Here is a 27587-nt window from a genome sequence, read left to right as displayed (position 1 = left end):
TGAAATTTTAATACCTTATTCTAGGGCCTAACTGGGACCTCCGCACCGAAACTTGGCCCGGTCGGACCCCGAGGGCCGGAAGGGTGGGGTCTGCCCTCGGGGTCTGACCGGGCCAAGTTTCGGGCAGGAAGGGCCCCCCCTCCCTGCCCTCGGGGTCCGACCGGGCCAAGTTTCGGTGCGGAGGTCCCAGTTAGGGCCTAGAATAAGGTATTAAAATTTCAGGGCGGTAGGACCTTCCTATCTCAAAAACTGTTTTTCCACCACATTCTGAACCATTAGGTCTTGCAGGCTACACTTCTGAGGGGCTTTGTCCAAATGACACTCCATTTGGGAAAACTTTTTTTCTCTAAGGGCTAGAACTCCAAATCTCGGATATGTCGTTCACGGGGCCCCGGGAAATGTGTGTAAACATTTTAGCATCCCTAGCTATCTCGAAAAGGTCGGCAAAGGGGCGTGACCTCCAACAGTACAGTAAATGTACATAAGACAGAGGTTAGTTTCTAGTCCCCATTTTTTGTGGGATGGAGGTGTACATTTGTGGCTAAAGGTGTGTAGACACAGCTGGCCTGTGGCCACGTTTTTGAAGTCTGGGGTCAAAAGGTCAAAAGGAGCCGGCACCACGCCGCTTATGAGATAACAAAAAGTTAATGTGTGTTTCTCTCATAACTTTTTGTCATTATTAAAGAGAGGCCTGATTCTCAGATATGCATGTTGGATGGCTAGGGTGTAGGTCTGGGAAGAACTTCAGGCCAAAATCTTGCAAGTGAGCCGCTGGGTGAGTTGCAACGAGATGGAGCACTTGCAGAGTCATTTCCTGTAGTGCTGGAGCCACAGGTTGAAGCGTATGCGTCCTTTGAGACCCCCTTTGATATATAAGAGACCCTATACAGCTTACTTAAATGTTGTCGACTCAGTCACCTATTGGATCACTTCCTTTAGGGCTTCGGCCTCCTAATTGATCATTGTAGTAGGCTATAATTGAATGCCCTCTTTCATATATATATGATACCTCCACCACTGGGACGTGGCAACAATTCTCCAAATCCATATGGGGAGGGGGGGGATGCTTGTGGACAGTAGGGGTTTACCCTAGACATAAATAGGAAGTAAAATCAGGAGAAGGAATGACCTCTCACAAATATTTATTTAATAAATTGTTTCAAATAACCCTCCCTTGTTAAATCAATGAGCTTGGTGTTCTGCTTTCAAAAATGAGTTATAGAAGTCTAAACTGCAGAAAATAAACACATCCAAGCTGCCTTTTAAGGATACCTTGGAATATCTGTCTATTTTTCAACCATCGGACCCTAGTTTACGACAAAAACAACACAATTTACGGCAGCTCCTTTGCCGCGTGGTTTTTAGAGCCACGAGTATTAGAGGGGGCGGTCGATAGCAACCACCATAGCAACCATGACGGTCAAGTGACTGGATTCAGCCCCGTTGAAAAAAATATAATACCTCCCTACACACTCTGTAGATTAATGATATTTAAATTATTATGAACATGAAGTCTTTATTTGCATGGGTTTACATTTCGTTCTGTGTAGCATGGAAAAATTGGAGAAACACTCCCATTCAGAATGCATTGGTTTACACTTCGTTCTTTGGAGCACGGTTATTTTTATTTATTTATTTATTTTCCATTTTTGAGGAGTTGCTTCAAAGATGCACATTTTTCTGCACTAATCCAAAGGAAAACCCGTTGGCTTTTTGTCAAGGGAACCGAGGGCGACGCTCACTTCCGGGTTTGCCAACATACGTCGTCCCTCTCCACCACTCTATACTGTAAAAACACATGTTCAAGTTGAATGATGATGCATGAATTTATTCTTTATTCTGCCATAGTAACACGGTAAATAAATGGCAAAAATAGGCTGAGAACGAATTCGTATTTACGATATTGTAGCGACCCTGGGACAGTTAAATAGTTTGTGTGTTATGTGTTGCATTGTATTTCGTTGTCCGTTATGCCAGTTGTTCTATGTGCTTGTATTGTAATGTTCTTCTTGTCAATCAGTGTGGGGGCGAATCATTAGGTCAGCTGGGGGAGGGCCTTGGAAGAACACGAGGGTGGGGGCCTGCACGTGAGTGAGACCGTGTTGAACATGAAGGTCTATCTGACGGACCCCGCGTTGAAAAACGACGAAAAAGGTACCCATTTGTCGTCGGAAATCGACGCCAGGGATCCGTGCCCATCCACCCACTCCGGTCCAACAACAATATAAAATTATACCGTAATGCACCTGTTCTTTGTCTTTGGATCGTTTGAATAAATGGATCAATACATGATGAATCACAATGATTGCAAGCAGAGTACCGTAAGAGTTATTGAGCAGCAGATGAACCAGTCCAAAAATCGGACACGTTAACGGAGCACTGAACTAGGCCCTCTCGGATGCCATTTGTTTCACTACGACTCCTTTCAGCTGCACACCCCTCTTCCCCAGCGAGATAACGGCTAATAAAACGCTTGAGGTGGCGTTTTGAAAAGAAGAAACGTACATTTTTTTAGTACACGGTATAAAGATAATTATGAACCTTTGATTGATATCCACACATTTTCTGCGGAGACACATTCCTGCTCCCCACTTGTATTGGAGTGAACGAGGATATCTACTTCCGGGACCCGTCCACAGCCCACTAAACCGACTGCAATACCAGGCGTGGCCTCTGAGCACTGGTGGATTCCGGAAATATGCACCAGTCCTGGGGGCCTGTATTGTAGCGTCACAGGGTTTGGGGGGAAGGGGCGGGCCTTCTGAGAGGGGGTTCCGGGGGTTTCCTTCCGGGCGGGAGTTTTGGTTGTTGTAGTTTTCCGGTGGAGCTGTGCCTGCCTGTCCGATTGTGGAATCCAATAAACCTGCTATCAAGCTTACTTCGCTCACTACCTCGCCTGTGGTTATTACAATATCATTAAAAGTTACATAAAGTAACGGTTTAATAACACAAACGCAGGAAACACGTGAGCTGCTAGTTTAGCGAAAGCAGCGTCCCTAGCAACCTGACGTCGTTGAAACATGCGAGCGAGCCGATAAAGTGTTCCTGATAACTATAAAACTAAAGATCAGACACAATCACTGACTGAAGATTATGCAAGTAAAAAGCATATTTCTCGCTAGAAATGGTATTAGAAACACGTTTAACGGTGAATCGGTCCTAAAATATTGCATTTCCCATTCAGATAATAAATATTAATAAAGATCATACACATTCACTGACTGAAGATTATTCAAGGAAAAGGTACATTTCTCGCTAGAAATGGCATTAGAAACACGTTTAATGGTGAATCTGTCAAACAAATCAATAGACAATAGCTACGGCATCACCGTTGATAAACATCGATTTCCTTTCGTCTATATCCGACGCTGAGGGATTAACATGAATGTCTATCTGACGGACCCCGCGTTGAAAAACGACGAAAAGGGTACCACTTTTTCGTCGGAAATTGACGCCAGGGATCCTTGGCCATGCGTCACACGTTTGACGAGTAGGGAGTGAGACTGTGTTGTTTTCTAACATAAATATGAGTTCCCCTAGCCTGCCTATGGTCCCCCAATGGCTAAAACTTGCGTTTGGTGTAAAACGAGCACTAGCTGTTCTGCTCGCCTTTGAAAAAACGGAAGCTCAAGTGCGCTGATTTGGAATGTCTGTATTCTTGACGTCATCAGGAATCTCAGCTCCTCCCCTTACTCTGCCTGGCCGGCCCAGAGACGTTGGCCCGCCAATGAGACTCGACCGTGCGAGCGCCACGTGTGTGTGTGCGTGTGTTTGTGTGTGTGAATACACACACTGTAACGCAAGTGTTTCTTGTCGGTTCTTTGACGTGTCTTGTATTTCCACAACGAGACTGTTGTGGGGGTTATCTGAGCCATGGTTGAGAAGGAATTGGGGGAAAGGAACTTTGGCTTTGACTCGCTGAAGTACATGAACTGCGACATGCCGCCGGTTTCCGCGAGGCACCATCGCCCGGCAGCGGGCAGCCGGCAGCAGGCAGCGCGCGGTTCAGTCGACTTCAGGTTGATGTGAAAGTGGAAGAACCAGAGACGTCCAAGAACCCGACAAAGTCGTTTGTGATTCATTATATCGTCTGGAGGGGCACACCGCTTTTGGCCGTGATAATATGTATTAAATGATATAGATTTCTATGTATTATATGATATTATTTAGATATAGAGCTCCGGGACTGTAACGCAAATGTTGTACACTTCCTTGTTATTTGGATAACCGTTCTGTCGGACTCTCGTCTCTGGTATTTCTACAACGAGACTCGTATTGGGGGTTATCTCAGCCAAGGTTGAGAATGAATTGGGGGGAAGGAACTTTGGCTTTGACTCCCTCAAGAACACGAACCACGACATGGAGGAGAAAGGGATTGTTGGCGGCGAATGTCTCCAGCTTGAGACCCGCTGAGGGACCACCGCCGGAGGCGGAGGTGCCTAAGCGCTGCCCGGCAACGATCCCTTTCTCCTCCTTGTCGTGGTTCAGTCTACTTCAAATTGATGAGGACGTTGAAGAACCAGGAACGTCGGAGAACCCAACGCGGTCGTTTGAGATTCATAATATCGGCTCACACATCTTTTGGCCGTTATAATATAATTTATATGATAGATATCTATGTAGGCTATATGATAATATTTTGATATAGAGCTCCAGGACTCCCGTGTGTTCTAGAATATTTACAGAACACGGCTAAAGGCTGTGTGCGCCTCGCCATTGCGATACATCCACTGTAAACAGAGCGAATGGTACCGTGGCTGCAAGCTGCTCAGGGCCACACCCCCACCCTCCTCCTTGACCCGCTCCTCCTCATTTGCATTATAGCTACAGACACCAAAACAGCGCATTTGGGGGAAGCTCAATGTGCGACTGGCTCGGAGTGGCTGTAACTCTGCACCACGGCTGAATTTCGGGAACGTCTTTGAATACTGTGTTAGTTGCCCACTAATACCTATATTAAAGAATACATAAAATAGCATGTCATGGGACCTTTAACAAACCGGGCACTCACGAGGAAAGCTGGAGGTTGTACTGATGTTGAATGTTACATTTCCTTTATCACAGTATTTTTTATTAATTTTGAATGGTACATTTTCTATGTTAAATCCCAAATAGATTGTTGAAATTTCTAAACGAAAGCCTTCTTCTCCTCCGGAAAAACATGAGCACATTGCATTGTGGTATACGGAGTAACATGTAGGGAACGTCGTATGTACACTCAAATTTCGAACACAGCTATAGATCCAACGTTACAGCTCAGTGAAGAAAAAACCCCGGCTTCAACAGCACGACACGATTAAAGAGTCTGGGTGAAATAATTTCAATAATATTTTATTCCATATAAAAGTCAATTGGAAGTACGAAACCAGGAAAAGAGTTGACTGCAAGGAACTTTTGGGGGGGGGGTTGAGTAAGATAGTTTCAAGGTGGCGACAACTCGTACAAATATGAAATCCCCGCACGGAGATGAACACTAAAGTTTTCGACACGGCGAGCCCTTACAGAGCAGCCATGACGTTTACATTTGGCAATTATTTTTCAAATTTCAAAGTTTGAAAAAATGACAACTTGGAATTTTTGTGGGCCGTCGGCGGTGGCTCGGGTTGTCAATTCTACATGGAATGTTTCCCAGGGGGGCGGGGCTAATCAGCGACAAAGAACCATTCAGAGGGGGTTAGCCTGATTCTGCGCGAGGGAAGGAGGGGGGGATGTAAGAAGGAAGAGGAAGGGGGGGGGACAGCTCCTGGGACTGGAAGAAAGTCATCTCTGGGTCTCAGTCGGCCTCGTCTTCCTCAGATTCTGATTCTGAAACAGCGAAAGAACAGAAACACAAGTCGGCGTTAGTAATGCGCGTACGATAAGGGATCGATGATGGGTTTGATTATAAACTGTCTATGGCACTACATCAGAAACAGTCTCTCCCTCATGTGTTTCCAGAGAGATTCCCACTGTGTGTCATCACTTGTAGCCATTTGCCATTATTTTGAGCAGCGATTCGCCTCACATAAAACAAAGCATCAATATGTTAGAATACCGAGAGTTTATTAAAAAATTACTGTTTTCCAAGTCTGTGCCCTACCGGTAGATCCATGTTTCCAGGAAGTCCACACTTCCTGGAAACGAGGCGATTACCGGCTACCGTAAATAATATAATAGAGGCGGCAAAAAAAATATGTCAAGAGGGGAGTTAAGTTACATTTGTGGGCGCCTCTATTATTTTATTTACAATAGCTAGTACTCAACTTGTGTGAACTTCCTGGAAACATTAACCTACCGGTAAGGCACAGACTTGGAAAAAAGTATTTTTCAAACTTTTTTCCAATAAACTCCCGGTACTCCAAGTTATTGATGCTTTCTTTTATGTGTAGAGATCCTAGTCATGCAACTGTAGAGGTGTGGTGCTATTTTGACCAATATTAGTGATTAAAAAATATAGATTTGGAAGCGTTCACACTACCCCTAGCCAGAGCCGGATTAACCCAAAGGCAAACTAGGCACGTGCCTAGGGCCTGATCGGCGGGGGGGGGGCCCAGACAGAAGTAAAAAAAAAAAAAAAAAAAAAAAAAAAAAAAAAAAAAAAAAATGAAATAGCCAATACAAATGTCCTGCCTACTATTTATTTCAGTGATAATATATCAATATATATTAATTAACTAAAAATAGTGACGTTGTTTATCTTAACGTTACGTCACATTAACGCCAATCAGTTAAGTCCGAGAGGAGGTCAGCGGGTCAAGACTAAGCGGAACAATAAAGCTAGCAGGTAGGTCGTTTCTTGTGTAGGCTAACATTCAAGATGCTTTCGGGTGCGGCAAAACATAAAAAGAAAAAAATGAAGAGGAACAAAAGAAGAAACAGCGGGGGGCTTTACAGAAGTTTCTGTCGGGCAGCCGTCCGACAGCTGTGAAGACAGCGGAAGACGCTGTGGCGCCGTCAACATCAGCGCCGTCATTTTCTACGATCAAACGAGTGAAAACATACCGGAGAGCAACAGTAACAGAAAAAAAACAGAATGCCTTTACCCTGTTGGCAATTGAGAATAGATTTACAACCTCCCTGGATTTTGAAGACATTATAGAGGACTTTGCCTCATCAAAACTCAGGAGAAAGCATCTGTAAATGTAAGTTTTCCATTTAAAAATCTAAATCTTAATAAGTAAAGTGAATGCATATAAATGAAATGCATAATATAGGGCTATACTTTCTACTATAATGAAATGAAATATGAGGAACAAACCAAGTACCGGTATATTCAAATCTCAAACAGCTGTCTTTCAGCTTATATATACATTTTATTATTTCTCCACAAGATCGTGATGATGCTGTCAAGATGTGTTTCTACTGCAATGGAGGCCTGTGGTGCTGGAAGGCTGAAGATTATCCCTGAGTGGAGCATGCTAAATGAGAGTGTTGGAAAATTGAAGATAGGTGATGCTTGTCCATGAAAATAAACATCTTTACCACTACAGCACACTTTCTCTGACTGCATATTTTATTAGTCTTTGTATATTTGACTACTTATTTAACTTTTCAATTTAATCAACACATTTAATTAAGATTTTTAGCAAAATGCAATAGCTTACTACATTTATCTTTTTTGCTCTGTTTACATAGCAATGCTGACACCGTGACACCTATTGGTGATTTACTGGGACTACTGCCTTAACAATGACACTGGCAATGGATAAGATAAGGATAATTTAATAGCATTTAATAGAGCCGTGTAATAACGTATAAATAATAAAAATCAAAAAATAGTCTGATAGACTGTTTAATATACAACACATGACTTATTTTGGCGTACAAATAACCAACTTGTAACCAAAGACTACGCTATGTAAAATGTGAATTAACTTTTATTAGTAACTTTGGTAAGTGTTAGGGTTAGGTTAGGTTATCGATGGAGGGGGGCCCAAAAAATACAGTCTGCCTAGTGTAGTCCATTTATTTAATCCGGCTCTGCCCCTAGCCAATAACATGGAAGCCATTTGGGCTGTAACATTTCTCAGTGCATTCGCGGGCAAGCTCTATATACTCCATGATTAATGAAAAGTGTCTGGAGGGCTTATTTTATGGGTCTTAATGCCGATAAAGACACTGGGTTCAATTTCCGCCGGAATAACACTTTAAACATATATGCATTTCAGTGTTTCCCCTAGAATTTTTTTTAGGCCCGGTGGTAAGAGCTGATAGTGTGATTTTTTTATACATTTTTCACGGGATGCTAGAGTATTTGTTGGTTATTTCCATGTAAAACACTTGCTTAGCCATCACAAGTTGATAATGATTCAATAAACACGTTATTAACAATAAACTAATTTTATTTACAATACAATTTTTGGGGGTGCTGTCACACTAAATTTGTACCGGCTGCCAAATTTGTACCGGGCGCGTCATCCATATGTAATCCATTCCAAACCTGCCTGCAACAGATGATCGCGTCGTCTGTTGCCGGGCAGGTTTCAAAAAACATTCGCGCTCATGTTGCCAAAGACGAAATAACATAGTACAGTTAACGGATCGCTAGATAACACTTGTTTTTACTTTATATTTGTATTGTATTTAATTTTTTAATCAAATTTAGCTAGTAAACTGAGTGTTTAAAGCGGGTTTCAAAAAACATTTGCGCTCATGTTGCCAAAGACGAAATAACATAATACAGAAAACGGATCGCTAGATAACACTTGTTTTTACTTTATATTTGTATTGTATTTCATTGTTTAATCAAATTTAGCAAGTAAACTGAGTGTTTAAAGCAGGTCAAGGACGAAATAGCACAATACAGATAACGGATCGCTAGATAGAAGGTTCGCGAATGTTCGTGAACCTTTCACGTCATTCGAAAGGTTCTAATCATCTGATCATCTGTTGCCGGGCAGGTTTGGAATGGATTACGTATTGATGACGCGCCCGGTACAAATTTGTCAGCCGGTACAAATTTTGTGTGACAGTGCCATGCTAATGATGATATAACTTAATGCTGTCAGATTGTCCGTTATGATGGGGCATAATCTGCGCACGCGCGACACCGCATTATTTATTTTTTTTAAATTTAAAAAAATATATATATTTTTATTTTTTGGGCCTGTTGTTGGCCTGGCGGGGGCGCTCGTTGGCCTGGCGGCCCGCCAGGCCTGAACAATGGTAGGGGAAACACTGCATTTTAAAATCAGTTAAGTCACCTTATTGTGTACAGAAGGGTTAAGCAAGGTATTTCCATGGAATTATGACGAGGCATAATTCCACGGAACACCAACCAGGGTTTCAGTTTTCGCTCGTGCAAAACCCAAACGCTCGTCAGCCAGGTTCCGCTCACCTTCCTCTGCGTTCTTCAGCCACTCGACGAACTTCTTCATCTGCTCCAGGAACATGCCCTTTCCCTTGTTCTGTTGGCCTTCGCTGTACCACTTGAGGATGGCCTCCTCGCTCAACACGTCAGCTGAGAGTGACAAGACGGTAAAGAGTGTGAATAATGCCAGTCAGATGGTGGGAGTCAAGTTTGGTAGCCTTAAGGGCTGATTATTGTCCCACGTTCACGCAACGCAAGGGGGTTACGGACCACTTACGTCCTTGCGGACCCTCCTTGCGTCCACCGCAAGGGCCTGACGTGCGCCTCCCAAAAATTGTAACCTTCCGTCGGCTGCGATTGGTCCGCTTACTAAAACCTGACGAAGAACCATAAAGGTTCACGACTGTGTCGAAGCATCTGCGTGGTCATTGGGTTGCGTGAACGTGGGACCATAATCAGCCCTTTACTGAGTATTTTAAAGACAGTGCAGATTGTGAATGTGGCCAGTCAGATGTGGCAGTGAAGTTTGGTAGCCTTAGATTATTTTAACAAGCAGTTGTTCAAAGGGCTCATGTCATGCCAGGTGTGACATGATTGATTGTTGTGGAAGGAATGATTTAAAGTGACATGATGGGTTTATTATAAACCGTCGATGGCACTACATCAGAAACAGTCTCTCTCTCATATGTTTCCAGAGAGATTCCCACTGTGTGTCATCACTTGTAGCCATTTGCCATTATTTTGAGCAGCGATTTGCCTCACATAAAACAAAGCATCAACATGTTTGAATACCGAGTTTATTTCCAGGTAGTCCACACTTCCTGGAAACAAGGCGATTACCGGCTACCGTAAAAAATATAATAGAGGCGCCAAAAAAATATGTCAAGAGGGGAGTCAAGTTAAATTTGTTGGCGCCTCTATTATATTATTTACAATAGCTAGTAATCGACTTGTGTGAACTTCATGGAAACATGAACCTACCGGTAAGGCACGGACATGGAAACAGTATTTTTCAATAAACTCCCGGTACTCCAAGTTGTTGATGCTTTCTTTTATGTGGCCGTGTCCACCTAGATGTACGCCCGATAGATCAGTCCACCCGCCTAGCCAGTGGACTGTAGCAAACGTTGCTCATCCATCCTTCATATAGGACACGCCCACTTTTGATGTCGCTCAATCATTCCTTCCCTGTGCCAAACGGCTTGTACCAGCTAATCACACCCACACCTAAAGTTACCCAAAGGTAACATATTACACCAACAGGTGTGAGTGTGATCGGCCGTTACAAGCCGTTTTGAAAACCTGCCTCTAGTGACATCACAAGTGGGCGTGTCCCCCTAGATCTATGACATAAATGAACAACGTTTGCTACGGTCTACTGGGTAGGCTGGTAGACTGATCTATCCAGCACACATGTGTCAACTTTAAGGATCAGCTCCCCCGAAAAAGGGTGCGAGTGTGGGTGAGTGATTGTGGGTGAGTGAGTGACGCACCTTTATAGAGGAGCACCACGATCTTCTGGAAGGCCTTCATGAAGTGGATGTTGTCGTAGCAGTACTCCTGGACCTTGACCAGCAGACTGATCTCCGACTGGCCCTGGGAGGTGAAGGCTTTCAGAAGGGGGCTGTATTGCTGCGGGAGAAGGGGAGAGAAAAATACATGAAAATCATAATCATTTTTGATAATGTTGAAATCAGGATTACTTTAACTGATGTTTGAGTTTGAAACCATTATGCATTTATTTCAGTTACACTTTGTAACTGAGAACTCTGAAATTTCCCCTTAAAAATACTAAATGTTCTGATAGAAAATAATGTAAAAATATTTATCCATAATAAAAGATTTAACACCAAGAAAAACTTGCTTCAATTACAGGGTTTATCCAGAAATTCTTAAGTTGAATTTACTACCTTTTAATACCATTTTTAATACCTTCACCATATTTTTTAATACCAGCACGACTTCAAGAGAGAGACCATAGGAGTTGGATTAGTCAAGATGTCCCAACGGGACTTGGTCCCTAGTTTTTAATCAATATGTCACAAAGTAGACATAGACAGAGTTTCAGAGAGGGAGAGATTTTGTGTCCAGTGTTGAAGTGAAGTTACAAATACCTCGTTAATATTGTTATTACAGTGTTAAGGTTTTGCATGAAATAGTACCGCGTAGTACTGTGGTACACACAACACTAGCCGCGTTAACATGGACACTTCTGATCCAATTCGATTTCTAATCGGAATAGATCTATTCCTATCATGCAATCCGAATGTACTGTATATAGGCCTATGGCATTTACAAAAGTGGTAAGCTTACGTTCGTATATCTCTCGCACACAACCGTTGTGCTGGTCTGGACTTATATGATATATGCAAGGGATAATGTTATAGTACAGAACGCCGGTCATTATCGGGTAAATAAGCCCAGACAGGGCGAACCGGACCGCGATGTGAAGCGGTGGTGTCTTGCTTCGCCCCGAAGGGTATTCTTTTCGATAATGAACGGCGACGTTCTATACATTATTACACGGCTCCTTGCCAAAAGAGCAGAGAAATAGTCCACCTGAGACGTTGACTTCGCTTAGAAACCAGACACGCTGGGGTTGATAAGTTACCAGACTTACGGAGTGAGAAGTAAGACATGAATCGGGCAGAAAATCCACTTTGCTTGACAGTGGTCAAGTTCGGTATGCATAAAAGTACCGACTGACCAATTGCGACGTACAGCAGCTGCTGATACCATCTCTCCAAGTTAAAAAGTAGCCGAACCCCCCCCCAAACCAATCGGAATATACATGTCGACTATAGCGGACTACACCACTTCTTCTATTCCGCATGGAATTCTATTCCGATCAGAGAATTGTATTCCGATTGAGCCGTGTATATAATATTTTTTTATTCCGATTGAGCTGTTCTTCCACTTCTAATCGGATCAGAAGTGTCCATGTAAACGCGGCTGTCTACCGGTCACACGGTAACTTCAAAATCCATACCGTAGCGCAAATTCACACCAGTGTACTTTCTATAGAGGGATTATCAGTCTACGTCGCTCCCCGCTCTACAAGCATATGCAGAAAGAGACGAGAGCCGCAATCATGTCTTGTTGTGCGGTTGGTTGCACAAACCATTTTAATAAGACTGATTATCCCATTTATTCCACTTCTTGCTTGCCAACATAAAACAATTCAAATACTTCACTGATCATGCTTCTTCTTAATCGTATTGCATGCTTATTAAATGTATACTCTGTTTGAGTTAATCTCCCTCAAAAAGTAGTCCCCTTTAATTACAATCGATCAAACAGGTTTTTGACACCTCGAAGGGCATTATCCCGCTTATACCGGTCACTTGCCAAAGAAAAGGAATTAAGATCATTCATTTATATTTTCATGCGTTTTACAATCCAAATATAAAGTTTTTCACATAAATAGGACGGACCTTAGCTACGACTTGGGAGGTATTTTAGTCAGCTGAGCTAGAGAGCTAACGTTATATTTATAATTCGAAATTCGTCCCAGCCTTTATAGCACAGATATAGGGTCTGTAGCATATAACCGCGTTTTCTGATTACAGTTTAATGTAAGAGTAAGCTGACAACATTGCTAATTAACACCGCAACTGCAAATTAACCACACGGAGATAACCGTGGCAACCGGTCAAACAAATGTTCTTTTTGCGATCATTCTTTAAAGATTGATTCCTCAAGCCAGAGGTCCGAAAATTTGCATTTCCCCATTCTTTCAAATGACTTTGAACTAACAGAAGCGAACTCGCGAAGTGGGTATAAACCACCTGACGTCTCCGCCCGTTGCAGCAGTGTGAACCGCCAGTTTTAGAACGTCGCAGCCCGTCTCGTCGCAAGGAGTCGAGAGGCGAATCTTTGGTCTGAACTGGGCCTCGCCAGCCGGGTCTATCCAGTTTGTTTTAGCGCACGCACCACGTGACATCATTGATATCTCTCAGGTCCTACTCGCAACATAAAAATAAATCCTCGCAATTTTTAGAAATTGCGTGGATTTGCACTGCACGTAAATAACACCAATTGAAAAACTCATAGGCCTTGTTGGAAATGTAATACCTCGTCAGATGACGTTTATTACTTTATAATACTTTTGAATGGCCTTCATTTGGGCTAATTTCATTTACTAACCCTTTAACAACCCCGCGGAAACCCTGAATTAGAATTCTTTGACTGAGCAGTGGAGTCTAGCCAACAGTGCAGAGACGTCAGTCACGGCCCGGCCTGCTCTGTCTCTCATGGGCTAGTACACGGGGATTAGGACGAGACGTAGAGCTTTAGAACCTTACAGGTGTGCCACAACCAGGTGCCTTAACACGACACAGGGGCCCCAGCCAGGCCCCTTAACACGGGGGCCCCAGCCAGGCCCCTTAACACGGGGGGCCCCAGCCAGGCCCCTTAACACGGGGGGCCCCAGCCAGGCCCCTTAACACGGGGGGCCCCAGCCAGGCCCCTTAACACGGGGGGCCTCAGCCAGGCCCCTTAACACGGGGGGCCCCAGCCAGGCCCCTTAACACGGGGGGCCCCAGCCAGGCCCCTTAACACGGGGGGCCCCAGCCAGGCCCCTTAACACGGGGGCCCCAGCCAGGCCCCTTAACACGGGGGCCCCAGCCAGGCCCCTTAACACGGGGGCCCCAGCCAGGCCCCTTAACACGGGGGCCCCAGCCAGGCCCCTTAACACGGGGGCCCCAGCCAGGCCCCTTAACACGGGGGCCCCAGCCAGGCCCCTTAACACGGGGGCCCCAGCCAGGCCCCTTAACACGGGGGGCCCCAGTCACCAGAACCACAACCAGGGCCACGGACCTGGTCCTCATGGACACCTCAAAGCGCGGCAGCTACCTTCAAGTGTTTGATGGCTTGTTCTGTGACCAGCTCCTCCTTCTTGTTCCACTCCACACAGCTCATCAAGCTGCTCCAGATGATGCTGATCATGGCCTGCTCCGAGAGGCCCGCCTTCTTCATCTCCTCTCGGGTGTAGGTGATGATCTACGGTGGGGGGGGAAGATAAATATGCTAATTAACTCAACAAAATCCCGCCATCCGAATACATTTTCATCCGTTGAAACATGGTCATCGCTTATTTTCCGGTACTTCGGGCTCAGTGACAGCAAGTCTAACTGGCAACGAAAAAAATTTAGTTTTCCAGTGGTTTCACTGGAAACGCAACCCTACGAAGAGATCGGAATCCGGCTCAAATCTGCCACGATTTCAAAAAGATCAGAAAGGGCCAGACGCATTCCTAGTACGGGCGCCTCAGCCACACACCAGGACGATCGGATTCAAGCACTGATGTATAAAAAAAACAAAATGGGCACTGGCCCGTTCTCCTTGGGCCGCACCTCTCTCTGGGGGTCCCCGCGGGCCATCTGCTCATGGAGCTCCTTCTGCAGCTCCTTGCGGGCGCCGATCGACAGCTGGTTGCGGGCGAAGTCGGCCAGCTCCTTGAGGCCGGCGTCGGTGAAGTACTTGGAGAATTGCTCCGGGCTGCGCTTGTTGGCCGGGAATAGTTCCTAGGGTTAAAAAAATAAAGTTAAGGGCTTTACGAATTGACGCCATGAATTGTATTCATAAATCCCCTCTAAACAAGCTACATAAAAGGTGCTCCAACTAGGGCTGTGAAATTTATAACATTTTCATCGCGATTTTTGAGTATTGGGTCGAACAATCTCCAAACTGAAGTAATCGAGTAGAAACTATAATTATAATTTTTTTCATTTCATATTATTTTGAATATTTATGAGAACAGCTGGATACATATTTGTACATTATTTTCCATTTTAACATTTTGTAATTTTTTTTCTGGGTGAAATTTCTAAGTCCTCAGTTACGAAGTGGAGAGAATTGCCGAATAAACGCATTGTTTTCAAACCCCGAAAATAATCTTGGTTTCAATATCGATCAAAACAATCGTGACACACACACACACACACACACACACACACACACACACACACACACACACACACACACACACACACACACACACACACACACACACACACACACACACACACACACACACACACACACACACACACACACACACACACACACGGTCGTGTCCTCTTGTGCCAAGTGGCGGCAATCGCACGCTTTAAAGACGCGCTAGTCAATCACTTTAGACACAACTCGACACTGGCCAATCAAAAGGCTCAGACATCTGCGGCACATCCTACCATGAGGCGGTTGTCCATGCCCACTTTGCGGAGAGAGCAGGCCACACAGTTGATATCCTTCTCGTAGATCCAGGACTTGAACAGCTTGACAGCGAAGGCAGCGGACACTCCTGGAGACCCACAACATCCACACAAAAAACTGTCAATTCTCGAGCAAAAACCTAACCCCTACGCATCGGGGGCGACCTCGTGTACAAAAAACTCGGGTATAAAACCTACGGGGATTGCAGAATGGGAATTGGGGATTGCAGAATGTGCAAACGTAGCAGGCGGATATGGATGTCCTTGTCCTACAGGCTGCAGCCTGACATTATTGCCTAAAGATCGCGTATCAGGTTTTGTTTGCATTTGGTGGAATTACTAGAATAGGGTTAGATGCCAGTTTTGTTAAAAAATACCCCTTATTATTCACACTGTTCACTTCTGCAAAGAAACAATTTAGGCGTCTTTCAAAAACAGTCTGATTTGCATCAGGTGGCTTCAGGCCTCCTCCCGGGTAGTCCAGTGTTTAAAGGGATCATGTCCCGCCAACAGGTGTGGGTGGGATTAGCTGGTACAAGCCGTATGAAAACCAATCCTTCCTTCTCTGTGCCATAGTGACATCACAAGTGGGTGTGTCCACCTAGATGCATGACGGATAGATGAGCAATGTTTGCTCTGGTCCACTGGGCTGGCTGGTCGCCTGATCTATCCAGCACACATCTAGGAGGACACGCCCACTTGTGATGTCACAGGGATGGAATGATTTTTTTTGTACCAGCTAATCACACCCACACCTGGAGGCATGACATGAGCCCTTTAAATAAATCTTTGAGTGGAGAACCACATCTTTGGAAATGAGAAAGGTTTGGGGCTCCGGCACTCGCCTTCTTTGACGAGGTTCTCGTTGTAAAGGCTGTTGAGGATGGAGGCAGATATGTTGCCGTTGGCCAGCAGGATTCCCGCCAGCATGGCGAGCTTGTTGCGCTCAGACTCGTCGAAGCCCTTGAGAAACAGCAGCAACTGTTGCGAACACACACACACACACACACGTGTTAAAACAGAGTATTGCAGAATGTGCAAAATTTCCATAATTTGGCTGCAATAGATAAAGCAATATCAAAATGACAGTTATTCAAAACTGAGCATTGAGGAATCGTCCATAATGTGGCTGAAATAATATAAAAATTTGGCACACTTTATCGTCGCTCCTTGCGACTCAACAGAGCAGCTGAACGATGCGACTGCATTGCAGGCGTTAGCAAAGTACAAACTAAACAAGGGGGTTCCAACTACAGCGCTGCAAGAGAGTTTATTAGCAGACTGAGACACATGGACTAAGGCCCAATCTCAATACTTCCCCTTACCCCTTATCTTCCCCCTTACCCATGAAGTTGCGCGTTCATGTGAGAGCTAGTGGTGTCTCAATACCCAATTTGATCAAGATTAAGGGATAAGATTGAGTGCTATGTACCCCTTATTTTTAAGATGATTTGAGAGCTCACTTGGGCCGAATCTCGATTCTTCCCCTTGCCCCTTTTGCTTTGTCTTTGTCTTTGTCTTGGTTAAGACAAAGACAAAGACAAAGCAAAAGGGTCAAGGGGAAGAATCGAGATTCGGCCTAAGTCTGTGCAATTAATCAGAAATAATAGCAAAAGTTGGCCTGATTATTGTACTAACCTAAATTATTAAATAATTGTAAAATTACAGACGAGTAGGCATAAATACGTACACAAGTCAGTTTTCAACCAAAAAATGTAACCCTAACTAAACTCGCTCAGGGACACCTCAACACTCAGCTGGGAGGAGCCGGGGATCGAACTAGCAACCTTGCGGTTACCAGCCAACCTGCTCTACCTCCTGAGCGACTGCCTCTTGGGTTCTTACATGCTCCGCGCAGAACCCGGCCCCTCACCTTTTTGATCTCCTCCTCAAACCCCTTTTCCAGGTATTTGTATCGCCGGATCAGCTTGTTAAAAACCTGTCGGGGTGGAGGGGGGAGAAGAAAGTAAGTAAACATGAATATTTACGGCACTTTAAAATACAGTATTCACTGGCCCAAGTGCCGTACATGGTGCAGAAAAGGCATAACGCAACTTTATATACCTACAGTATATACACACACATTGAAGTTGATTTAAAAAGGTCGGTACATGAAAACATAACATGTCATAAAGGGGGAGGAAAGGCCAGGCGGTAGAGTGCGTTTTGAGCCTATATTTAAAACTGGTGAGGCGTATAAGTTTTATCTGATGAAGGCGGCGGTTCGTTCTAAGCGAGCAGTTTTGATAGCGATACTCAAGTGTCTGTACTGCCGCCCGATGTCAGCACCGTACCCAAAAAAGATCCATCTCCTGGGTCCATCTGAACATCGGCCAGTCCCAATGCATTGTTCGCCGTTCCGACTTTTAAATCCCGCCAGCCAACGAGTTAGGGCTGAACGATTAATCGAAACCTCGATGCAATAGAATGCGATTCACAAATCGCATCTGCTTTTTGTGATTTGTCGGTTAGATTCACATTTCTTTTACAGCAAAACTAAAGATGTAATAATATCTATTCATTCACCAAGTCTTCTCAACACATAGGCCTGGCCTAAAGGAAAGATCAGGTTATATTTTGACTGCTTCCAATGTTGCGTGGATGAATAAACGTCCTGTGTATTATTATTTTTGATTTTGAATTACAATTACCGCTTTTATCCAAAGCAACTCACGGTTAATACACACTAGGGATGGGCAAAATGATTATTTTCCGGGAACTAGTTCTTTCAGTTCGGTTCACTATAACGATTCGTTTATTTGATTGGTTCTTTTTGATTCGTTCGTTACGTAAGAGTACGTCATTTGGTGTCTGCCCCGCCCCCCCCCCCCCCCCCCCCCCCCGCGAGACGGCCGTGAGCATAATTTAAACCACTTCTAGGCTCTAACCCCCGTGAAAATAGAGAAGATATACTATATAGTATAACCAAACGTCCCACCAATATTTATACCACTTGCTTACTCTCTATATTTCATTCATGGTTTTACATTTATAATTTTATTTTACTTTACATTTAATTCTTCATTTTTCAGGCATTACAGAACTTTCATGGTCATAGATAAAAAATACGGTTTAATTTCTTTGTTTGTTCTTAAATTGACGTAGAATGGAGCAAAGACTCCTGGGATTGGGAAATGCGTTTATCCAATAAACAGATGGAGGTCAAGTCTATTTTCGAAAAAATGTAGGGGGATATACGAGTGGCCCCACGTCGAATGGTATGACCCAAGATACGTCAGACAGAGAAAGCGTGCATATTCGACGGTACCGCCTTGTCATTTGTTTACCCAGGTGCCATTGCAACACCATTAGTACCTCTCATTGGCTGAATCTTTGAGAACGTTGTAGACTCAATCAATATAAGTCTACGACGAAGCTCTGTTCGTTTGTATATTTTATTTATGTGACCATATTTTTGGTTTATGTTAAAAAAAAAAAAGAATAAAAGAACCAGTTCTTCTTGTTTTGGGGAACCAGTTCTTGTCGTTCGGGATTCGTTCGTTGTAACGAATCGGTCGCGACCGACTCATCCCTAATACACACCCTTGATTGACACCATAAGGTGTACCTTTTTAAGTTATAGTGTACCTGTTAAAGTTATTTTTTGTCACCTGCCTAGAGACAGCAGATAAATAGTATTTTTTTATACTAATTCTGGCATATTTACATGGTGTTTTACAAACAATGTTCATAAATATGCATGGGCCCTATCAAATAAGCCAATAAAAATAATAATCACAATTAGATTATTCCCCCAAATCGATAGATAGAGATATCTATCCGTCCATCTAGTTGGATCCTTTACAGGGAATGACAGACAAAAAATAACTAGGTCCTGAAACGTGGCAGTGCCTACCTGAGCGTAGGCCTGCATGGTCTCCAGGTCCTCGTTGGCCGTGAAGAGGCAGAACTCTGTGCGGGTCATGTCGTCGGACAGAGTCCCTCCCGGGGCTGTGGTAGGAGGAGGAGGCGGATTCAAGAGTCAAGTACTACATTATTGCCATACAACCAGGGCTGAAGGATTAAATCGAATTCAAATCGAAACCGCGATGCAATAGTGTGATATGCATATTGCAAAGGCTGCGATTGATGGTGTTTCTTCACCGTTACTGACCGGAGATCAGTAACAGTCTTTTGTCTTGTTTTTGTTTTGTTTTTGTTTTATTTATTTCTTATTGCTTATGTTTATTTATTTATCTATTTATTTTTTTCCACAATGTCTTTTTTTTTTTTTTTTTTTAAATGTATGATGACTATATGCTATGTAAGGTGACCTTGGGTGTCTTGAAAGGCGCCTCTAAATTAAATGTATTATTACCTAGATTTGTGCTGGATAGATCAGTCTACCAGCCTACCCAATGGACCGTAGCAAACATTGCCCATCTATCCGTCATACATCTCGGTGGACACTCACTCGTGATGTCAGAAGAGGCAGGTTTGCAAAACGAGCTGTCACGGCTAATCACACTCACACCTGGTGGTATAATATGTCAACTTTAAATAAAGATGTTATGATATCAATTCATCGGGTTTTAGGGTTAGTCAAAGAGGTGAGGCCTGTTTTGAGGTGCAGTATCAGAGAGGGGGCCGAACGGATGTCAAGTGGTAGGTAGGGCTGTCAAAATTGCTCAAAAATGACATTCAAATGTTCGTTTGGAAAAAAATCACGAATTCGAACTATTCGAATATCTGGTTGCCTATTTTACGCAGTTGCCGTCAATATGTCAATAATGCGACAAAACCATGGTTCAAATTAGTGGGATATATATATATCCTATATATAGGGCGGCGGCTTCCTGCTGGGCATTTCCTTACTTTAAAACGAGGGACATCGCGAACAGACGGAGGCTCATTCACAAAGCAGTTAGGCGCTTGTACCGCGGGAGTGTTTTTTCACATTCGAATATTATGAGGGACATCGCGAACAGACAGAGGCTCACTCACAAAGCAGATAGGCGCTTGTGTAACCGAGCGTTGGCACTTAGATATTTATATGACAAGAATGACACAAGCGTGGAAGGGAAAATAGTCTCGTTTACTTAGTACCTATCAGAAGTCACCCAGTCACAGCGTGAGAGCTGGAATACCTATATCCAAGTACGGAAACCCCGAGGGGATAAAATACATTCGCTCTTCACAATACTAGTCTGTTACACTTGTACCGCGGGAGTGTTTTTTCACATTCGAATATTATGAGGGACATCGCGAACAGACAGAGGCTCATTCACAAAGCAGATAGAGGCGCTTGTACCGCGGGAGTGTTTTTTCACATTCGAATATTAATTTTCACGTTCGAATTCGCGTTTTTGGATGCATTTCGAACGAATATTCGAACTTCGAATATTCGTTGACAGCCCTAGTGGTAGGTTATTCCACAGGGTAGGGGCCGTTGCACAGAAGGCCCCGTATCACCATAAGATCTTAGTCTGGTTAGGGGAATGGAGAGCACTGTGAGCACGGAGCGCAGGGTGACTTGGAGTAGGGGTGGAGGAGATCGCTGATGTACATGGGGGGCCAGTGATTTGTGGGTAAGGAGGATCGTGCGTGTGATGCGTTGTTTGACAGGCAGCCAGTGGAGATCTATCCAGTATCCTACCAGGGCTCCCACTTGATACAACAGATACAGCAGATGAAAAGGAAATGCCTACATACAAAACATAGCCTATTTAAACGTAGTTGTCGGAGCAGGTTAAATGCAAGAGGTCTGGTTAAAGGGACCGGCGCTTATGGGTGCAAGTGTTGTGCAAATTGGCATAGGGGCCAATAAATAAATGCATAGTAAAGATACACAGTAGCCTTGTGAAAAGAGGAGGCGGACAGGGGAAAGCTCTTGTCAGGCCTCCGGATTCAGCACAGCCACCTTCGCCGTCTATGCTACGTTTGATACGGATTACTGGTGACCATCAAGTTTGGGAGCGCTGTCATGGCTCAGAGCGGGGGAAATACCCATAATGCACTCTTATCCAACTGGGGCCCCATAAAAGGCACCCGGTGGTCCTAACTGGGGCCCCGGTAAGAGACCTGTTGGTTCTAACTGGGGCCCCCCATAAAGGGACTTGGCTGTTCTACTTGGAGCCCCGTCTCAGGAGCCCTGGTGGTCCTAGCTTGGGCCCCGTCTCAAGAGACCTGGTGGTCCTAACTGGGGCCCCGTCTCAAGAGACCTGGTGGTCCTAACTGGGGCCTCGTTGGTCCTAACTGGGGCCCCTGGCAGTTCTACTTGGGGGACCCGTCTTAAAAGAGTTAGTGGTTCTAACTGGGGCCCCCGTAAAAGGGTCCTGGCTGTTCTAAATGGGGCCCCTATGGAAAATAATGTACAAATATAATGTACAAATGTTCATCCAGCTGTTCACAGAACAGCTGGATGAATATTTATACATTATATTTGTACATTATATACCCCTTAAATAATACATTATATTATTTAAGGGGGAAATTTCAAAGTTCTCATGCAGTCAGAGATTTTTTTTGTGGAGATAAAATGCATCACGTTTTCTAACTTCGAAAAATAAGTCATTTAAACCAGTGGTTTTCAAACTGTGGGGCGCCAGAGTTCTTCAGGGGGGGCGCGACGTGAGAAAAAAATAAACCCGAAGAAAACCCTGAAAGACGATGATTCAAATCATCAGTCGTACTTCAACTGTAGAAGTAACATAACTAAATCAATTTAACCGTTTATCTTCGTGCAAACCATTTAACAAATCTACACACTTGTATCTTCAATAATATCGAAACAGAATTTCGATATCATTTAAAATGTCTTCAGAATCACAGTTTTAGTTTCATATTGCTTCCTTTTCAGCTGTTTTCATTGAAGACGTCAGCCCATTCTGATACACCTACTTCTAGACATCGTAACTCATTCCTTTTTCAACCGTTTACCATCGTTCAAATTTTGATAGCATTTATACTTTTTTCAGAATCACAGTTTTAGTTTCAAACCGGCGTCGTTTTCAGTTGGTTATAATAATTGAGGTCACCATAGCAACGCCGGTAAACAAACCCCGCCGAATAGTCGAATCTCTGGACTGAAAAGGCAGATCTGATTCGACTCAGAAAATTCAGAGTCGGGGACCCTGAATGAATCTGTAAACTGGCAGTTTACACAGATTAAGATGTTCAAATGTATTTAAAAAAGGTTAAGCTAAAACATGCTTAGATAAAGTTGTTAAATTGTGTTGTTTAAAAACGCAAAAATATGTAATGTTTCAGAAATATGTTTAAAAAATATGTTAAAAAATGTTTCAAATGTTTCAAAAATATGTTCCAAATGTTTTAAAATTATGATCGGAGATGTTTGAAATGTGTAAAATAATTAAAATAGCTTTCAAAACACAGGTATTTGGAAAAAAAAATGGGGGGGGGGGGGGCTCAGCTGAAATTTTTTCTCTGAGGGGGGGCTCACTCTCTCACACTTTGAAAACCCCTGATTTAAACAATCGGGATTTCAACATTGCCCACAATAATCGTGACGATGAAGATTTTCTTCCCATAAATCGAGCAGTGTCTATGTGAACCATGCCTCCAGCTCCACTCACCCAACATGCCGCCAGCCACCAGGATGTCAAACAGGGTCTCGGCATAGCGTCGGTAGTCGAGTTTGGCCCCAGAGGCGTCCAGGAACTTGGCGACCGCTTCCAAATCTGAGCCAGTTTGGTTCAAGCCTTGTACGATACTTTCTTGGAATTGAGTAGGGTCAAATCTCTCCTTTTCATCTGGAGGAGGAGGACAAGATGATAAGATTAGTCAAATTCAAACCGACACCGTGATGTAATGAACCGCGAAGTGCAGGGGCTGCGATTAAAAAAAGAAGAATAAAATAGGGATCAGTAAGATTCACATTTCTTTTTCTTTTGCAATTACGGTTAAATAACGATGACAAGAGAGCATGAATAGTCGAATTTCAAAACGACAACATGATGTAATGGACCACGATTTGCAAATCACAAGGGCTGTGATTAAAAATATATGAAAAAATTATATTGTGTGATTTGTTATTGACTGGAAATCAGTAAGACTTGTATACTTTACTTTTACAATTCAATAGTTGAATAATGATGATGACAAGACAAATGATAAAATTTGGCTGTGATAAAAAAAAGATTTGTATTTCTTTTACAATTCAATTGTTAAATAAAGATGTTCTAATATCAATCCATCAACACATAATACATTTAATTTAGAGGCGCCTTTCAAGGCACACAAGGTCACCTTACAGAGCATAAAGTCATCATAAATCGTTTAAAAACAAGACATTGTGGAAAAACATTAATAAATAAATAAATAAAACAAAAACAAGACAAAACAAACAAACAATCAAGACAGTGATCAGTTAGACGTGTGCGAGTTTGAACAGGTGAGAGAGGTTGTAATGGTGTCTGACTGTTTTATGTGTGGGGGGAGGGAGTTCCAGAGCCTGGGTGCTGAACAGCTGAATGACCGGGCACCCATTGTAATGAGTCATGATGTGGGGATACATAGTAGTCCAGCAGAGGTTGAGCGGAACTAATACATAGGCCTGGCCTAAAGGAAAACGCTGTTTATTCGTTGACTGCTTCCAATGTTGTGTTGTTCATACTACAGAATGATTGATGCTTGTTGAATGAATTATAAAGAACATAAAAGGAACTTTAAAAAAAAATAATAAATAAGTTGAATACTACATCGAAATAAATCACAATACGATTATTTCCCCAAGTGGTTCAGCCCTACAAGACGCGGAGGCCGCGTCCAGACTAACCCGGGTAAATCTACAAACTAATAAATATTTATCCATTTAGCCCTTCCGTCCACACTAAAGCGGCAAATTCCGACACTGAAAACTAACGACACTGTAGCATGGTCAGGTTAGACGGAGGCTTTCTGGAACAATGACGTTTGGTTCCCATGACACTGCCATGACGCTGCCGCAAGCTTGCGCTCGAGACCGAGACGCTCACCAAAAAATGGCAGGGGAAATGGAAATGATGATTTCTCTGTACAATGTGCTTTTGTATCACCAGTTACAACTTGACATATTGTCTCAAACATATTCGTTAGCCCAACGCCGAAAGCGAGCGCTGTACTTGCTGTGCTTAAGCGATGGGAGAAAAGACTCTGGTTCAAACCGTTCTTGGAGCGCAGTTTCTTAAAAAAATAAAAATCGCCTTTGTACTTTTGGTTTGAGTCATATTTTTGCTTGTGAGTGAAAATGATTTGCCAGCTGATCCACTGCAATTATCAGCTGATCAGCAGTTCAAACCTGCTCCAGTACGGTTTGAACTGGCGTCTTCACGTTTTTTCCCCATAGCTTAGGCGTAGCAAGTACAGCGCTCGCCTTCGGCGTTGGACTAACGAATATGTTTGAGACAATATGTCGAGTTCTAACTGGAGATACAAAAGTACTTTGTACAGAGAAATTATCATTTCCATTCCACCTGCCATTTTTTGATGAGCGTCTCGGTCTCGAGCGCAAGCTTGTGGCAGCGCATTGACATGGCAACCAAACATCATCGTTTCTGAAAGCCTCCGTCTACCTTGACCACACTACAACTGGAACCCAGCGTTGTCACAATTATCCACATCAGTGATCGTTTTTGAAAAGCATCGATTTTAGTGTCGGAATTCACCGTTTTAGGCCCCGTTTACACAAAGGGAAAACGCAGATATTTCCAAGCGGTTTGGCCTCTCATTTATACGAAAACCCAGTTTTTAATCACAAAAAAAGATTTTTATAAACTCCGGCACAAATCTCCAAAGTGGAGATTTGTGATAATGCCAGTTATGTGTTATGTCAACTGGGAGAAACTTGGTTTCGGTTCTCAAGCGTCACATTATGCGCCAGTAAATGCTTAACGTCATGTGAGCGCCCGCTGTCTGAACACGAATCAAGTTCCCGCCATATCGGGTGATTATTTGTTTATCAACACGGCGGATGCGCGCGCAGAATGATTGCAAAAATAAAATTTGTTCGACCACTTGCCATGGTAAACTGTGTGGTTAATTTGCAGTTGCAGTGTTAATTAGCGATGTCGTCAGCTTACTGTTACATTAAACTGTAATCAGAAAACGCGGTTATATGCTTTAGACCCTATAGTATCTGTGGTATATAAAGGCTGGGACGAATTTCCAATTATAATTATAATGTATGCACACTTTATGTTGGAAGTATAGATGGTCGCGATTCCTATTGAAGCGAATGCGGTGATTATTCTTCAAAACGAGAGCCGGTAAATTGTGCGGGTTGATGTAAAAGACGATGTTCAAAACGATGTCGTGTGCACAATGTTATATTTGAAAACGGATGGGGGGGGGGGGGGGGGGAATATTTGTTTCTCTAAACACCCTGCTACGTATAAACGTGGCCTCAGTGTGGACAGAAGGGCTAAACGGATACATATTTATGCGTTTGTAGATTTATCCGGGTAAGAGTGGACAGGGCTTTAGAAAGTATTGTGCAAGACAAAAATAATAATAAATATAAAAACACAACCAACCTCTTTTCCTAGTTTTGAAGCGCTGGCCGGTAAGCGTTGGCTTTTGCTGCTTTTGATTATTCATAAAAGACACCCTGAGAAAACACACAACAAAACCAAGAATACACCGAAATTAGTCCAATACACACAAGCAGTTAGAAGTTAGTGAAAACATTAAGCATCAAGTCCACCAAGTGGACGCGCATCGTTAATTTCCCTCCAATAAATGGTATGTAAAAAAAAAAAAAGACATGACATCATGCCTTTCTGATATATAGGATGAGGTTCAACAAAGTCAGGAATATTACGAATACTGGCAAGGCAGGATCATCACATTACGTATACAATGTCTGGAATATTACGAATACAGGCAGGGCAGTAGAATAATGAATCCTGTTTACAAAGTCAGGATTATATTACCAATATAATCCTAGTAAAGACCTTCATATATTCTGTATACAAAGTCAGGAATATTACCAATACATATCCTGTATACAAAGTCAGGACCACGAACTCAACACCCGGATGTACCTAGTCGCCACATCTACACAAGTTGACGCAGTGACTAGTTAACGCAACGCAGTAACAACACAACTATAACGTCACGAGGGTGCTGTTCAAATAAACATCTTGCTCCCTTTTCTTTAGTGGCAACCGGCTCAATGAAAAGGAAAGGCTACTTCCAACAGCTAATGGCTAGGCTATAAGGCTACTGCTAACGGCTAGTCCACAGCACAGCCTTAATGGGGGTGGGGGTCATGCTAGGTGTGGAAATACGATTTGGTTGCATTTTCCAGGCAGATGCATGAACGCAAGGGTGGAATTCGTTTAATATATAAAAAGAAAGAGCCAGTGTACAAACAGCAGACAACACATCGCCAACGGTGGTGCTCCGCCAGCAACCCGGCCATGCGCCTTGTTAGCCGGGCCTGCTAACACCAGCTAGGGGCATCACACATACTGGCCGTTGTAGCGAGAGATGCTCATGAGTTGTAATGTTACTCCGGTCTACCGCGAAGCTACTTCCGCTCACTTGACTCATTCGAGCTGTGAAATACATCTTAAATGTCCCAAGCAGTTAGTAAAAGCAACTGAAGGGACAATTTGGTACAACAACGCTAAGCAGGCTTATTGTTAATTGTTTTCTCAAATGAAATACAAACTGTCTGGACTCCCGCAGCTAAACCCTTGCAACTGAAAGTCCCGCCCCATCTCCGGTTAAACGCTCATTTGATGCAACCCGCTCCCGGCGTTCCCTCTCCGAGGAGAAAGGGGTTATCCAAGACCAAAGCTCAGGGGAAGTATGCCCACAACGGCGAACAACCCTTTATACCGAGAAAAAGGGAAAAACTGGGAGACTCATGGTCCACAAAACACCACAGATGTAAAATCCATAAACATACCGAAAATAATGCTGATAAAAAACGGTTGTGAAGTAGGGAATATGAAAAACACGGTCCGGGTAATGTGATCTGTCCAGGCCCTGAGAGAAAGACCTGCCGGATAGTAAGGCGATGACCCTTTTTGTAGTCCGTGTTGCCAGATTGGGCCAGATTTCCTGCCCAATCTGGCAACTCTGGCTGCAACGAGTAATTTGGCCCAATCTGGCAACACTATTTATAGCGCTCTGGGAGC

The 27587-nt window shown here is 43.5% G+C and overlaps 1 protein-coding gene across 1 annotated transcript; it reads right to left on the bottom strand.

The window, feature by feature from the left end:
- Nucleotides 1-5304: 5304 nt before the first annotated feature.
- LOC130385543 (eIF5-mimic protein 2-A-like) lies at nt 5305-27468 on the bottom strand. The gene is made up of 12 exons (XM_056594070.1): nt 27356-27468; nt 25974-26047; nt 23037-23213; nt 19358-19452; nt 17375-17440; nt 16347-16482; nt 15481-15590; nt 14644-14814; nt 14144-14290; nt 10783-10921; nt 9317-9439; nt 5305-5805 (listed from the first exon to the last, which is right to left on the bottom strand). The coding sequence occupies exons 2-12, from the start codon at nt 26035-26037 to the stop codon at nt 5774-5776; spliced, it is 1260 nt and encodes a 419-aa protein (XP_056450045.1). The 5' UTR covers nt 26038-26047; nt 27356-27468; the 3' UTR covers nt 5305-5773.
- Between the last annotated feature and the right edge of the window lie 119 nt (nt 27469-27587).

This window comes from Gadus chalcogrammus, chromosome 7 (assembly GCF_026213295.1).
Source record: "Gadus chalcogrammus isolate NIFS_2021 chromosome 7, NIFS_Gcha_1.0, whole genome shotgun sequence".
In the NCBI taxonomy this organism is placed as follows: Eukaryota; Metazoa; Chordata; class Actinopteri; order Gadiformes; family Gadidae; genus Gadus; species Gadus chalcogrammus.
Note: the sequence above shows the minus strand (reverse complement) of the source record. Positions and strands in the feature narration are given on the sequence as shown.

Bases quoted from the DNA above. Each gene is read 5' to 3' on its own strand.
- LOC130385543 (XM_056594070.1), bottom strand. From the start codon at position 26,037: ATGAATAATCAAAAGCAGCAAAAGCCAACGCTTACCGGCCAGCGCTTC. The intron at 19,453-23,036 runs GTGAGTGGAGCT...CTCCTACCACAG, and splicing joins GGTGGCTGGCGGCATGTTGG to CCCCGGGAGGGACTCTGTCC. The intron at 15,591-16,346 runs GCGAGTGCCGGA...GTGGGTCTCCAG, and splicing joins CGAGAACCTCGTCAAAGAAG to GAGTGTCCGCTGCCTTCGCT.